General features: G+C 40.8%; 1 protein-coding gene across 5 annotated transcripts in view; it reads left to right on the top strand.

The window, feature by feature from the left end:
• The window catches only part of P2RY4 (pyrimidinergic receptor P2Y4), a 575,290-nt gene that overhangs the window by 66,430 nt on the left and 492,252 nt on the right, over window positions 1-16,608 (top strand). For 3 of the 5 annotated variants that reach the window (XM_060182846.1, XM_060182845.1, XM_060182844.1), the window contains exons 2-3: window positions 6,993-7,142; window positions 8,807-9,943. In XM_060182846.1, the coding sequence (XP_060038829.1) occupies window positions 7,129-7,142; window positions 8,807-9,911 (1,119 nt within the window). In that variant the 5' untranslated portion in view covers window positions 6,993-7,128 and the 3' untranslated portion in view covers window positions 9,912-9,943. The other 2 variants (XM_007530758.2, XM_060182847.1) reach the window with 2 other exon arrangements.

A 16,608-nucleotide genomic window follows, 5' to 3' on the forward strand; every position in this document is an offset into this window, starting at 1 on the left:
TATTTTATGTTACTTTTAAAAGTAACACTGGTTTATAATACTATATAGGTTTCATATGTAGGGCACTAAATTTTGACATCTGTATATGCTATTGTCATCCTACCAAAAGTCTAGTTTCCATCCATCATGATACATATGTCTCTTTTAGCCAATTTGCCTCCCTTTAACCAGTTTAGCCAACCCCCTCCTTCCCATCTGGTAATTGCCACTTTATTGTCAGCATTTAAGGGTTTGATTTTATTTTAATTTATTAATTTTGTTTACTAAAGATTTTTGATTTGTGGGGATCATGAGGTTTGGATATTATAAAGCACATGATATGCTGCTTTGTGTTAATAGCTCCCTAAATTTGAACTCTTCCCAAAATTCTACTTTTCTCATATTTTTGATGTCTCATTTTAAACTTTATCAGCATGTATTTTTAATTAATTCTTATGGCCTTAGTTAATTTAACTACTGTTGTCTTTTAATCTTCATGTTTCCTTTATAAGTGATTGATCTACTACACTTATTACATGTTTACCTTTTAAAGTAAATATTTTTCTTATGTATGTATATTTAAGTTGATGATACAATATACATGCTGATTTGAGGTCTTATGTATTTAAGATTTTTATCATTCCCAAGCTGACTTATTTTATTCAGATAGATAGACAGAGATTGAGGGGGAAACCACTGCACCAGAGCTTTCCCAGCATGTGTGGCACCTCCCTGTGGTGTCATATTCTAGGTAATATGTATAGAAAGGCACAAGCCCTACTCATTGAGCTCTTGGTATGCATGTTATTTAGTATTAGCTTTTTTATTTTAAAAATGTGCTCTTAAAAGATTTTTATTGTGGGGATTAGCGATTTATAGTCGACACTAAACACAGTAGTTGGTAATTGTGTAACATTTATCAGTTTTCTGCATAACACTATAACCCCAAACTAGATCCTCCTCCACCATTGTGTTACAGGACGTGAGTCCTGCCCTACCCACAGTTCCTTTACATTGGTGCAATATACCAAATCCAGTGCAAGTAAAAGTTAATTTTCCTTTCTTTTTTTTTTTTTTAAAGATTTTATTTATTTATTGATGAGAAAGATAGGAGGAGAGAAAGAACCAGACATCACTCTGGTACATGTGCTGCCGGGGCTCGAACTCAGGACCTCACACTTGAGAGTCCAACACTTTATCCACTGCGCCACCTCCCGGACCACTAATTTTCCTTTCAATACCAGTTTAGTGGTGATGAAGTCCTTTAGCTTTTGTTTATCTGAGAAACTAATCTTCAGTTTTGAATGTTAGCTTCACCCCACACTATATATATATTTTTTTAAAACAATTTTTAATATTTATTTATTTTCCCTTTTGTTGCCCTTGTTTTTTTATTGCTGTTGTAGTTGTTAATGTTGTTGTTATTGATGTTATCATGTAAGATAGGACAGAAAGAAATGGAGAGAGTAGGGGAAGACAGAGAGAGAGATAGCCACTTGCAAACCTGCTTCACAGCCTGTGAAGTGACTCCCCAGCAGGTGGGGAGCCGGGGGCTGGAACAGGGATACCTTCCCTGTGAGTCCTTGGGCTTCGCACCATGTGCACTTAACCTGCTGTGCTACTGCCCGACTCATATATATATATATATATATATATATATATATATATATATATATATGCACTTTCAAGAGGCCTTTCCATACTTTTTTGAGCTCTAAAATCTCGTGGCACCCTTTTGGGCTTTCTTCTTGTCCTGCTGTTTTTAAGATCCTATCTTTACCTTTAATTGTCATTATTTTAATTATATTGTGTCTTGATGTAGATTTCTTTAGCTTTCTCTCATTTGCTATAGTCTGGGCTTTCATTACCTAATATACATTCCCTTGTCCAAACTGGAGAGGTTTTGGTCCATTATTTCCTCAAATGATACTTTGATCCTAGCATTCTTATCTTCCAGGGACCACTATACATTGTGACAATTATTCCTGTTGATATTGTCCCTGAGTTCTCTCAGGTAGGTGTCTTCACTATTTTCTTCTTTTTAAATTTAGTTTCTCTGTGTGGGTCAGGTTTATTGCTTTATCTTCCAGTTAGTTTATCTACTCCCCTGCTTTATTGAATCTGCTGTTGGATTCCTTTAGTATATCTTCAGTTTCTGTCACTCTATTTTTCAGTTCTGTAACTTCTGCTTGGGTTTCGAAAAAAAATTTCTAGTTCATTGACTATTCTAAAAAATTTGGTGGGCATCTTTATAGCCATTATTTTGACACTTCCATCAAATAGTCTGTGTATTGTCATTTCTTTTTTTTGTCTTTTTTTATTGGGGAATTAATGTTTTACATTCAACAGTAAGTACAATAGTTTGTACATGCATAACATTCCCCAGTTTCCCAAATAACAATACAACCCCCACTAGGTCCTCTGAATCCTTCTTGGACCTGTATTCTCCCCACCCACCCACCCAGAGTCTTTTACTTGGTGTGATACGCCAATTCCATTTCAGGTTCTACCTGTGTTTTCTTTTATTATCTTGTTTTTCAACTTCTTCCTGAGAGTGAGATCAGGCCATATTCATCCTTCTGTTTCTGACTTATTTCACTCAACATGGTTTTTTCAAGGTCCATCCAAGATCGGCTGAAAACGGTGAAGTCACCATTTTAATAGCTGAGTAGTATTCCATTGTGTATATATACCACAACTTGCTCAGCCGCTCATCTGTTGTTGGACACCTGGGTTGCTTCCAGGTTTTGGCTATTACAAATTGTGCTGCCAAGAACATGTGTGTACACAGATCTTTTTGGATGGATATGTTGGGTTCCTTAGGATATATCCCCAGGAGAGGAATTGCAGCATCAGAGGGTAGGTCCATTTCTAGCCTTCTGAGAGTTCTCCAGACTGTTCTCCACAGTTGAACCAATTGACATTCCCACAAGCAGTGAAGGAGGGTTCCCTTGACCCCACATCCTCTCCAGCATTTGCTGCTGTTACCTTTTCTGATGTATGACATTTTCACAGGAGTGAAGTGGTATCTCATTGTTGTCTTTATTTGCATTTCTCTGATAATCAGAGACTTGGAGCATTTTTTCATGTGTTTCTCAGCCTTTTGGATCTCTTCTGTGGTAAATATTCTGTCCATGTCCTCCCCCCATTTTTGGATGGGGTTATTTGTTGTCTTGTTGAGTTTGGCAAGCTCTTTATATATGTTGGTTATTAAACTCTTATCTGATGTATGGCATGTAAATATCGTCTCCCATTCTGTGAGGGGTCTCTTGGTTTGGGTAGTGGTTTCTTTTGCTGTGAAGAAGCTTTTTAATTTGATGTAGTCCCATAGGTTTATACTTGCCTTAGTCTTCTTTGTAATTGGATTCGTTTCATTGAAGATGTCTTTAAAATGTATGCGGAAAAGACTTCTGCGAATATTTTCTTCTAAGTATTTGATAGTTTGTGGTCTAACATCCAAGTCCTTGTTGCCCTTGTTTTTTTATTGCTGTTGTAGTTGTTAATGTTGTTGTTATTGATGTTATCATGTAAGATAGGACAGAAAGAAATGGAGAGAGTAGGGGAAGACAGAGAGAGAGATAGCCACTTGCAAACCTGCTTCACAGCCTGTGAAGTGACTCCCCAGCAGGTGGGGAGCCGGGGGCTGGAACAGGGATACCTTCCCTGTGAGTCCTTGGGCTTCGCACCATGTGCACTTAACCTGCTGTGCTACTGCCCGACTCATATATATATATATATATATATATATATATATATATATATATTGTCCTAGTTTATGGATATGTGTGAACATATGCTCTCTCTCACACAGAACCTGGTCTTTATCTAGGTTTTGGGACTTTGTTAGGAAGTGAACCACCTGGAATGGAATCAGAGAATACTATGAAAGGAAAGGTGTTACCCAAGTAATAAAGCTGAAGGGTTTTCATTCTGCACCTGAAGTCTCTGGACACAGTCTGAAGTGAAGCATGCTGAGGTGGTACTCGTTGCATTGATTAGGTTGGGATTGACGGATGCAATATCATTTGGTATGAATTGAGAGAAGCATGCAGGAAAGTGCACCCCTCCCTAAGGTTCCAGGACTGGGGGAAATATAGGCTCTATAGTGGAAATGTGAAGTTCCTGCTGTCTTAGGGTTCAAGAAGACAATAGATAGTTATTGCTATAATCATATTATTTGGTAATTGGGTTTACTTTGAAAAATCCCTTTGTTAGGATTTCCTGTATAATACCCAACATCACCATAATTTATGTCCTTTGACATTATTTGTATATAGCTGTGCCACCGGTTGAGACCTTTTCTGCTTCCCCATTCTGCTTGATCCTTTTGTTTGCTATATGTTCTGGGCAGCTCCACTACCTCTCTTGGTCTTGGAAGACTGACTTTGTGCAGGGAATGTCCCATGTAGTTCAAGAGTGCTATCCCCTCTTCTGTTTGCTAAACTTGCTTGTTGGGATAGCATAGTGTGTGGGCTGCCTGACCAGCTCAGCTGTGTCAGAGTGCTTTGGCTTAGTCTAGATATGAAACTGTGGTGTGCTCAGCAGGTAGTGATATGAACGCAGGCCAGTCTCAACTTATTACTACTGCTTGGTAGGTTGATGGAGTTTCTGCCATGTTTAGGCTGCACTGTGGCTTGTGAACTGGAATAAGGATGGTGGTCTGAAAAGAGTTTTGACATGCTTCTCAGACATGCAACTGTGCCTTGTGATGCACTTCTAAGTTTGATCATAGGCATCCTTACAATTACAGGCTGAAAAATAAATGAGGTCCTGATCTTTTCCCCAAACTGCTCACAGCCTTCCCTGGTACTGTCAACAGTAGATCCAATCTTTCAGTTGCTCAAGTGAGAAATGGGACCATTATTGATGTTTCTTTTTTTCTTATTCCCTGCTTGAATAAATCTTTTTGTCTCTATTTTCAAAATACAGTGTCTGACCACTTCTCATCATATCTAACTCCCTGTTGACCAGGCTCCCATTATCTTTATTATTATTTTGTTTGTTGCCTCCAGTCGCTGGGGCTCAGTGCCAGCACTAAGAATCCACCACTTCTGGTGGCCTTTTTTTCTAGATATAGCAGAGAGAAATTGAGAGGGGAGGGTAGGAAGAGAGAGGGAGAGAAATATAGGCACCTGCAGACATGCTTCACCGCTTGTGAAGTGACCCCTCTGCAGGTGGGGAGCTGGGGGCTGGAACCAGGATCCTTGTGCTTCATACTATGTGCACTTAACCCAGTGTACCACCACCCAACCCTCCCCCATTATCTTTATTTGTAATAATCTCTGAACTGTATCTCCTATATCTCCTATGTGCCCCCAGTTCTCCAGTCTACTCTCAATATAGAGCTAGCCATTGGTCTTAAAATGTAAATCAGATTGTGACACTTGTCTCTTCTAAGCTCTGATGGCTGAAAGTATGAATAAGGAGTCCTCAATAGCCTCCAAGGATATCATGTTTTGCTCTTCCCAAACTCTGAAATCATCTCTACATCTTCACTTCCTCGCAGCTACTTGGTCATGATTATGATATTTAAAATTACAAGAATTTCTTGGGTTTCCTTTGCTACTCCTCTCCCCTGCTTCATTTACTCCATGCTTTAATGATGACTCTTTAGTAACTACCAGGCCACCCCATCATCTGGGGCCCTAGTCAGGGGCTCCTGAGATTCCCATACAGACATGATGGGCCTAGACCTTGATTAGATCCTTCTCTCCATTGTCATGAGTCATCTCCATCAGGAACAACACAATAGACCCTTTTTTTGCCACTCCCCCTAGGATCTTGACCTCAATGTGGATCAACAATGGTGGAGAATGTTCCATCCTCCGAAGGAAGGTTGGATAGCATACTCTATCTGCCACCTGAGGAAGATAGGTCCTGAACTTGGTGCAACCTGGAACATTCCTACTCCTGACCACAGAATGCAGGCTTAGACCTACAGGGATGCAGAGGCTTCACAGGCTATATTCAGTGCTGAATATAGGCTCTATATAAAATCAATAGGGTTTATAGTCAATAATATTTATACACTTTCCCCGTATTTGGGAGCTACTTTCTTCCCTGATACAGCTTTCTAGCCCTTTTTCCAGCCACAACACTATCTCACTAGACAGTAACTGGGGTCCACCTGCATATCAGATATCAGGCAAAGGCAAAAAGTAGTAAAGTCATGGACTCCTTGGAATATACCTAAAATAAACCTATTAGCTGTTTCCAAAGTGGAAATCCCAAATCTTCATCTGAAATATTCCAGCCTTTAGGTTCATGATTAGTCAACAATTTTTTCTGCTTTATATCTTAATTCTTTTTCAGACACCAGGTTCATGATGCCAACTGGACTTCCCTTGGCAGATGACCCCACCAATGTGTCCTGGAGCCCCACTTCCCCAGAGCTCTGCCCCAGTAGGGAAAGAGAAAGACAGGCTGGGAGTATGGATCGAACTACCAATAGCCATGTTCAGCTGGGAAGCAATTACAGAAGCCAGACCTTCCACCTTTTGCACCCCATAAAGATCCTGGGTCCATACTCCCAGAGGGTTAAAGAATAGGAAAGCTATCAGGGGAGATGATGGGACATGGAGTTCTGGTGGTGGGAATTGTGTGGAATTGTACCCCTCTTATCTAATGGTCTTGTCAGTGTTTCCATTTTATAAATAAAAGTTAAAAAATAAAAAGCCCCAATCACAATTTATATGTTTTACTTGATAATTATATTAACTTTTCCCTCCATTTAATATGTAAGCTCCATTAGAGCTGTTGCCTGTTTCGTTCACTACTAGTGACCTAGTATGCTAAAAATTGGGCCAAGTGCATGGTAGTCTTTTCTGGATTATGGCTGGTGACTAAGAGAAGCAACTATGCATCACAATTAAGTATATGATGCTAGATACTGTTTTGTGTATCTGTTCATCTGGTGTTTTTTTTTCTTTGCATGAACTAAGTGACTTTATGAGAGAAAGCCAGTCCTCTTCATCTTCTTATTTTTAAATTAACAATTTAATTTTATTTAAAAGGACAGATAAATTGAGAAGAGGGGGATTAAAAAAGGAGAAACAGAGACAGCTACAGCACTGCTTCACTGCTCAAGAAGCTTTCCCATTGCAGATGGAAACTGCGGCCTTGAACCCAGGTCCTTGGACATGGTAACACATGCACTTAGCCAGGTGTGCCTTCTACTACTTTTCCTCCTGCTGCTGCTCATCCTCATCTTCTTCTTCCTTCTCCTTCTTCCTCTTCCTCCTCCTCTTCTTATCCTCTTTTTTCTTCTTTTCTTCCTTCTCCTTCTAACTCCTCTCCTCCTCCTCCCCCCTTCTTCCTCCTCTCCCTTCTCCCACCACCTCCTCCTCCTTCTCTTTGTCCACCTCGGGAGTCTAACCTTTGACTTTCCCAGCATGAGCCAGAGAACCATGGACTTTACCTTCCAGCATGCAGTTGAATATTTCTAGCATGGTCAGAGCCTCCACCCTGCACTGACCCAGGACAGTCTCCACAGTTTTGCCTGTCAGGAGCATGACCTTATCTTCTGTAGTGATGCCCTCCAGTGAGGCTGCATGAACCTTAATCTGGGCGACTCTCTCCTGGCTAGTCACCAGGAGAGGGTGTGGACCTTCTGGGTGCAAGCTGTTGCAAGCTGTATGTTACCAGAGTAGAGAGAGATGGCATGGGGAAAGAGGAAGGAGCCAGAGTTGCCTGTCCTCACAACTTCCTATGTTCCAGCCACATCACAGCTGAGAGGCCTATTTGAATTTTGGATCTATCACCAATAAGCAAAACACTTAAACTCTCCTTTACTTTCTCATCAGAAAAGTAGGAACAATGATAGTATCCACTTCAGAAAGTCTGTGGAACATTTAGGAAGTCTAAAACACTCAGAACAGTTTCAAGCACATAGTAAAAGCTATTCAAGTATTCATCATCATTATATACATATGAGCAGAGATTTATATCAGTAAGTAGTTTAGATTTTCTAAACTCTTTTAATTATGTTACACTACCCTGTCTGCGCTAAATTAATTTCCAGTCTTTTTGTTCATATGCACAGTTTTGCATGATCTTCCTGGAGCTTTAGTTATCTTCAGTTGCCTAGCTCGTCAACTGTAAACTTGGGCCTTTCCTTGTATCCTCCCTTCTACAATCATCTAGAAGCTATTAAATAGTAATTTCCCGAGCTCCAGTTTCACAATCTGTACGGTGAATGGGTTGGACTAGATAATCTAGCTTTGACAATCTCCAGGAACTGGATAGGGTGGGGAGGCCTTTTGCCCCTCCTCCTTGGTTATGCCCTCTGGCTGCCTAGTGAAAAGGTGAGAGTCAGCTGGGCTCAGCTTCAAGGGGACCAGGTAAGAGACTTGCCAAATTTCTTGGGTAAGGTTGGTGATAGTATTCCTGAATTGGGCCAGGCTGGAGACAGGCATCAGAGGTAAGTGTAGCATAGAGACACTGGGATAAAGGAGAGGTGAATTCATGGTGCAGAGAGACACAGGGACACAGCTGTTGTGCTGAGCTCGGAGATTATTTGGGTCTAGATGCCATCCCACATTGACTAATCTGGCTAGACTTTCTTCAGATATCCAGTTTCTGAAGGGCAAAGCCAGCTGCAGAATAAGAACAAATCAAATCCACAGACAGCTTTCCTGAACCTGAGCACTGCCTAGCACTAGCACTCGCCACAACCTGGACTGGACCAAGGAAGCTAGGTTGCACCTGAATGTACTTCTTAACTCCTCCTTAATGCTTGAACCACTGACTTCCTGCTATTTGCAGCAAATCAGGTCTGTGGGTACCAGGACTATCCAGAACCCCTCACATGTGTACTTTTTACTCCTAGGGAGACCATGGCCAGTGGAAAGACTTCACTATTCACCACCATAGGCTCCAGCCCACATCTTGATGACAGTGAGGTGGAGCTGGACTGCTGGTTTAATGAGGACTTCAAATTCATCTTGCTGCCTGTGAGCTATGCGACTGTGTTTGTTCTGGGCCTTGCCCTCAATGCTCCAACCCTCTGGCTTTTCCTCTTTCGCCTCAGACCCTGGGATGCGACTGCAACCTACATGTTCCACTTGGCCTTATCAGACATGCTGTATGTGCTGTCACTTCCTACCCTCGTCTACTACTATGCAGCCCGTAACCACTGGCCCTTTGGCACTGGGTTCTGCAAGTTCATCCGATTCCTCTTCTACTGGAATCTCTACTGCAGTGTCCTTTTTCTTACCTGTATCAGTGTGCACCGCTACCTGGGCATCTGCCACCCACTACGGGCACTACGCTGGGGCCGCCCACGCATAGCAAGCCTTCTCTGTCTGGCAGTTTGGTTGGTGGTGGCTGGCTGCCTTGTGCCCAACTTGTTTTTTGTCACAACCAGCAGCACGGGGACCACTATCCTGTGCCATGACACCACTCGGCCAGAAGAATTTGACCACTATGTATATTTCAGTTCAGCAGTTATGGTGCTGCTCTTTGGTGTGCCCTGCTTCATCATTCTTGTCTGCTATGGGCTGATGGCCCGGCGGTTGTACCGGCCCTTGCCAGGGGCTACCCAGTCATCTTCTCGTCTGCGTTCTCTCCGCACCATTGCTGTGGTGCTGACAGTTTTTGCTGTCTGCTTTGTGCCTTTTCATATCACCCGCACAATTTATTACTTGGCAAGGCTGTTGGAAGCTGACTGCTGGATATTGAATATTGTCAATGTGGTCTACAAGGTGACTCGACCCTTGGCTAGTGCCAACAGCTGCCTGGACCCTGTACTCTACCTGCTCACAGGGGACAAGTATCGTCGTCAGCTACAGCACGTCTGCAGGTGTGGAGGGTCCCAGCCACCCACAGCTGCCTCCTCTCTGGCACTGGTGTCCCTGCCAGAGGATGGCAATTGCAGGTGGACAGCAACCCCCCGGGACAGCAGCTGTTCTACTCCCAGGACAGAAAAATTGTAATATTGGAAGCCTAGAAGTGAGAAGAAAAGGGGGTAAGTGCAGGGCAGAGGTGAGGGAGGTGTGGGGGCCTAGTGTTTGACTGATTCTTCTTTTCTCTTCAGGGTTAGGGGCAAACTGGGAAATCAAGGAGTAACTCCACCTCTCATAAACCTGTCAGTTACTCATTCTTTCCTCTTTTTCCCTCTTCCCCTCCCTTGCCTCCCTCTCTTTTTCTCTGCCACCAGAGTTAATATATATATATATATATATATATATATATATATATATATATTCCCTTTTGTTGCCCTTGTTGTTTTTCATTGTTGTTGTTATTGATGTCATTGTTAGATAGGACAGAGAGAAATGGAGAAAGGAGGGGGAAACAGAGAAGGGGAGAGAGAAAGATAGATACCTACAGACCTGCTTCACTGCCTGTGAAACAACTCCCCTGCAGATGGGGAGCCGGGGCCTTGAACCGGGATCCTTACATGGGTCCTTGTGATTTGCACCAGGTGTGTTTAACCTGCTGCACTACCGCCCGACTCCCACCACCCGAGTTTTTATTGGTGCTCAGTGCCTACATTCTTTTGCTTCACACAGTGGATATTTTCCCCACTTTCTTTTTCACAGAGGGTGATAAACAGAGGGAGATATAGGGGAAAAAGAAAGAAAGACAGGAAGGAAGGAAGGCATGAAGGAAGGCATGAAGGAAGGAAGGAAGGAAGGAAGGAAGGAAGGAAGGAAGGAAGGAAGGAAGGAAAGACACTTGTAGCATTGCTGCACTACTAATCAGCTCAACCCAGAGGTGAGGACCTGGGTCCTCATGCATGGTCACATGTTCATTTTATTGGTTGAGCCACTACCTGGACCTATTGATCTTTTTTGTTTTTAATTTTTTATTTAGGTTTTACATTTGATGATTGGTCCATGTGTAACATTTCTCAGTTTTCTGCACAACACTCTAAACCCCCTCCTAGGTCCTGCTCCACCATCAAGCTACAGAACCTGAACCCCTCCCTCCCCAGAATAATTTACTTTGCTGCAATATACCAAATCCAGTCCACATTTTGTTTTGCGTTTTCCCTTCAGTTATTATTTTTTCAATTTCTGTCTATGATTGATACTGTCTCATATTCATCCTTCATTTTCTGGTTTGTCTCACGTAACATGATTCCTTCAAGCTCTAGCCAAGGTAAGATGAAGAAGGTGGGCTCATCATTTTTATTTTTTTTATTTTTTAAGTTTCTTTATTGGAGATTAATGTTTTACATTCAACAGTAAATACAATAGTTTGTACATGCATAATATTTTTCAGTTTTACACATAACAATATAACCCCCACTAGGTCCTCTGTCATTCTTTTTGGACCTGTACTCTCCCCCCACAACCCACCCCAGAATCTTTTACTTTGGTGCAATACACCAACTCCAGTTGAGGTTCTACTTGTTTTCTCTTCTGATCTTATTTTTCAACTTCTGCCTGAGAGTGAGATCATTCCATATTCAATCTTCTGTTTTTGAATTATCTCACTTAACATGATTTCTTCAAGTTCCATCCAAGACGGGATGAAAATAGTGAAGTCACAATTTTTAACAGATGAGAGGAATTCCATAGTGTATATATACCACAATTTTCTCAGCCACTCGTCTGTTGTTGGACACCTGGGTTGCTTCCAGATTTTGGCTATTACAAATTGTGTTGCTAAAAACATAGGTATATACAAATCTTTTTGGATGGGTGTGTTGGGTTCCTTAGGATATATCCACAGGAGAGGAATTGCAGGATCATAGGGTAGGTCCTTTCTAGCCTTCTGAGAGTTCTCTACACCGCTTTCCACAGAGGTTGGACCAACTGACATTCCCACCAGGAGTGAAGGAGGGTTCCTTTGACCCCACAACCTCTCCAGCACTTGTTGATGCTACCTTTTCTGATGTATGACATTCTCACAGGAGTGGTATCTCATCTCATTGTTGTCTTTATTTGCATTTCTCTGACAGTCAAAGACTTGGAGCATTTGTACATGTGTTTCTCGGCCTTTTGGATCGTTTCTGTGGTGAATATTCTGTCCATGTCCTCCCCCCATTTTTGGATGGGGTCATTTGTTTTCTTGTTGTTGAGTTTGTCAGGCTCTTTATATATTTTGGTTATTATACTGTTGTCTTATGTATGGCATGTAAAGTTCTCTCATTCTTTGAGGGGTCTCTTTGTTTGGGTATTGGTTTCTTTTGCTGTGCAGAAGCTTTTTAATTTGATATAGTTCCATAGGTTTATACTTAATTTAGTCATCTTTGTAATAGGATCATTTCATTGAAGATGTCTTTAAAATTTATGTGGAAAAGAGTTCTGCCAAAATTTTCCTCTAAGTATCTGATAGTTTGTGGTCTAACATCTAAGTCCTTGATCCACTTGGAATTTACTTTTGTATTTGGTGAAATTTAGTGGTTCAGTTTCATTCTTCTGCATGTTTCAAACCAAACCCATTTCTTCAAACACCATTTGTTGAAGAGACTCCCCTTTCCCCACTTAATAGTCTGGGCACATTTGTCAATGCTTAGATGTCCATAGATGTGGGGGCTTACTTCTGGGTTCTCAATTCTATTCCACTGGTCAGTGTGTCTATTCATGTTCCAGTACCAAGAAGTTTTGATTACAATGGCCCTATAATACAATCTGAAATCTGGGAGTGTGATGCCTCCAGTTCTGTTCTTTCTTCTCAAGATTGTTTTGGCAATTCTAGGTCTTATCTGGTTCCAGATGAACATTTGTAGCATTTTTGTATTGTCCTATAAAATGTGGTTGGGCTCTTGTTGGGGATAGCATTAAATTTGTATATGCCTCTGGTTAGTATATTCATTTTTTAGTATATTCATTTTGATGATGTTAATTTTTCTAACCCATGAACATGGGAATATCTTTCCATTTCTTTGTGTTTTTTTCTATTTCCTTAAGTAGTGACTCATAATTTTCAGTTTACAAGTCTTTTACCTCTTTGGTTAGATTTATTCCTAGATATTTAATTGTTTTGTTGCTATAGTAGAACAAATTGATTTCTGGATTTCATCTTCTTCTAATGTAGTGTTTGCATAGAGGAATGTCACTAACTTTTGTATGTTAATTTTGTGGCCTGACACCTTACTGTATTGCCTGATGATTTCCAAAAGCTTCTTGCTGGATTCCTTAGGTTTTTCTATGTACACTATTATGTCATCTGCAAATAAGGAGAGTTTGACTTCTTCTCTTCCAATCTGTATCCCTTTTATTCCTTGCTCCTGCCTGATTGCTATGGCAAGAACTTCCAACACTATGTTGAATGGTAGTGGTGATAGTGTGCAGCCCTGTCTAGTACCTGATCTGAGGGGAAATGCTTCCAATTTTTCACCATTGAATATGATGTTGACTGTAGGTTTGCTATATATAGACTCCACTATCTTCAGGAATTTTCCATCTATTCCCATTTTTGTAGTGGTTTGATCATAAAGGGATGTTGTATTTTGTCAAAGATTTTCTCTGCATCTAGTTTTTATTGTTGTAGCTATTGTTGTAGTTATTGATGTTGTTGTTGTTGGATAGAACAGAGAGAAATGGAGAGAGGAGGGGAAGGTAGAGGGGGGAGAGAAAGATAGATACCTGCAGACCTGCTTCATCATGAAGCTACTCCCCTGCAGGTGGGGAGCTGGGGGCTCAAATTGGGATCCTTACGCCGGTTGTCATTTTTGCCAGGCTGGCTTTGCGGGTGGGAGACATAGATGACCAGGGACTCATGCCTGAGCTGAGAATGCAGTTCAATCTTTATTCACGAGTGGAGATGTGGTTCAACAAACTAATCTAATCTAATCACAACCCAATTCTGTCCTCCATCTCTCTCCTCTGGCAGAAGAGTCAGGAACCAAGGAAATACGTAAGATAGGGGGCGGGAAGAAGCAAAAAGTGCGAACCAGTGATGACTAAACCAAATGTCCCAGAGGTGGGGGGGAAGACCAAACCAATATCCCGGAGGCAGGGGGTTGCCCAGCCAACAGTGGACGTGCAAACAGAACACATAGCAAGCAACACAAGCAAACCCAATGTGATGATAAAATCAGAAGGCTTCACAAGCAGAATCCAGAAGCATACCAACAGCAGGTCCTTGCTCTTTTTGCCACCAGCGCTTAACCCACTGCACTACCACTGACTCCCCTCGGCATCTATTGATATGACCATGTGGATTTTGGTCTTGCTTTTATTGATGTGGTGGATCATGTTGATTGATTTATGTATATTAAACCAACCTTGCATCCCTGGGATAAACTCCACTTGGTCATGATGAACAGTATTTTTAATATACTCCTGTATCTGCTTGGCTAGAATATTGTTCAATATTTTAGTATCTGTGTTCATCAGATATACTGGTCTGTAGATTTCTGTTTTGGTTGTGTCCCTGTCTGCTTTTGGTATTAGAGTGATGTTGGCTTCATAGAAGCTGGAAGGGAATATTCCCATGTCTTCAATCTTCTGGAAGACTTTTAAAAGTAGAGGTATTAGTTCTTCTTTGAAGACTTTGTAGAATTCATTTGTAAAACTATCTAGTCAATGACTTTTATTCTTGGGATTTTTTTTGATAACTATCTCAATTTCGTTACATGTGATGGACCTGTTCATATTATGTAGTTCCTCTTGATTTTTGTTTGTATTTATTTACTTTTATTTACTTGTATTTGTTGCACTTGTTTTTTTATTGTTGTTGCAGTTACTATTGTTGTTAGTGTCATCATTGTTAGATAGGGCAGAGAGAAATGAAGAGAGGAGAGGAAGACAGAGAGGGAGATAGAAAGATAGACACCTGCAGATCTGCTTCTCTGCCTGTGAAGAGATTCCCCTGCATGTGGGGAGCCAGGGGCTCTAACCCAGATCCTTATGCCGGTCCTTGTGCTTTGTACCATGTGCGCTTAACCTGCTGTGCTACTGCCTGACTCCCCTCTTTATTTAATTTGGAAGTGTGTAGATATCTATAAAATCATCCATTTCTTCCAGGTTCTCTAGCTTGGTGGCATATTGTTGTTCATAGAAGCCTCACATGATATATTGAATTTCTGCAGTGTCTGTTGTGATATCTCCTCTTTCATTTACAATCCGATTCATTTGGGTCTTCTCCCTTTCCTGTTTTGTGAGTCTGGCTAAAGGTTTGTTGAATTTGTTCAGTCTTTCAAAGAACCAACATTTACTTTCATTGGTATTTTTGTGGTTTTCTTATTTTAAATATTATTTGTTTTAAAGTCTATCATGTCAGATATGAGAATAGCTGTTTCTGTCCTTTCTTGTGGGCCGTTGGTTTGTATGACAGTTTTCCATCTTTTCACTTTGAGTCTATGTTTGTCTTGTTGAGTTAAGTGGGTTTCCTGTAGACAGTATATTGTTGGGTTGTGTTTTCTGATCCATATTCCTACTCTGTGTCTTTTAATAGGTGAATTCAAGCCATTGACATTTATTGATACTATAGATTGAAGATATTTTAATGCCATTATTACAGATATTTAGAATGTTCTGATATATGGCATATTTGTGGTGGTCTCACTGTTTATAGGAGATCTTTCAGAACTTCTTTCAGGGCAAGCTTGGTGATAGTTGATTCCTTAAACTGTTGCTTGTCTGGGAAGGTTTTTATGCCTCCATCTAGTCTGAATGACAGTCTAGCAGGATACAGTATTCTTGGTTGAAAGCCTTTCTTACTGAGCACTTGATAGATATCTTGCTATTCCCTTCTGGCCTGTAGTATATGTGTGGAGAAGTGTGCTGCTAATCTTAGGGTTTTCCTCTGTAGGTGACTCTTTGTTTTTCTCTTGCAGCCTTCAGGATCCTTTCTTTATCCTTATTCCTTTCCATTCTAAGTATGATATGTCTTGGTGTCTTTAAGTCTGGGTTAATTCTGTTTGGGAACCTCTGGACTTCTTGAACCTTTTATGTGTTTTATGTTCTCTACACCAGAGAAGTTCTTAGCTATTATGTCCTGAAGAATGCTTTCCTGCCCCACTCTCTCTTTCTTCCTCTGGTAAGCCCATAATGAATATATCATTTATTTGGAGTCATCCCATAGGTTTCTGTTGTTGTTTTCAGCATCTCTTAATCTCTTTTTGAGAACTCTTACTTCTTTTTAGTTGTCTATAATTCATCTTCAATCTTGCTAATTCTGTCTTCAGCCTCATTGATTCTATTCTCTGCTAATTCTCTCTTCAGCGTCATTGATTCTATTCTCTTTGCCCTCTACTGTTTTCTGGAGTTCATCTATTTTGTTACCCTATTCTGATACTGTTTTAGCTTGTTCAGCTAGTTGTATTCTTAGCTCAGCTATTTCAGCTTTCAGCTCTCTAATAACCTTGAGATAATTAGTGTTTTTTTTCCAGAGTCTCCTTTGTTGTTTCTGCATTTCTGATGACAATTTTTTCAAACTCTTTACTCACTCCTGTGATTATTTCCTTAACTAATGTTTGGATGTTGATCTCATTATTTCGTGCTTCACCCTTTGGGGGGCTTTTAGCTAGACTCTTGTCCTGGTTCATTTCTCCAATATGTCTTCTTGTTGGTTTAACCATTTTATATATTATGTTATGAGGTCCCTCTCTCAGTACTTTTCAAATTACTGATCACTCTTGCCTGGATTGACTTGTGTCTAAGTAAGATACTTAAAGAGTTCACAGTTGTGAAAAGTAATAGTTGTTTCAATATTATTTCAATCCTTGAGTTG

The sequence above is a fragment of the Erinaceus europaeus genome, chromosome X (genome assembly GCF_950295315.1).
Source record: "Erinaceus europaeus chromosome X, mEriEur2.1, whole genome shotgun sequence".
In the NCBI taxonomy this organism is placed as follows: domain Eukaryota; kingdom Metazoa; phylum Chordata; class Mammalia; order Eulipotyphla; family Erinaceidae; genus Erinaceus; species Erinaceus europaeus.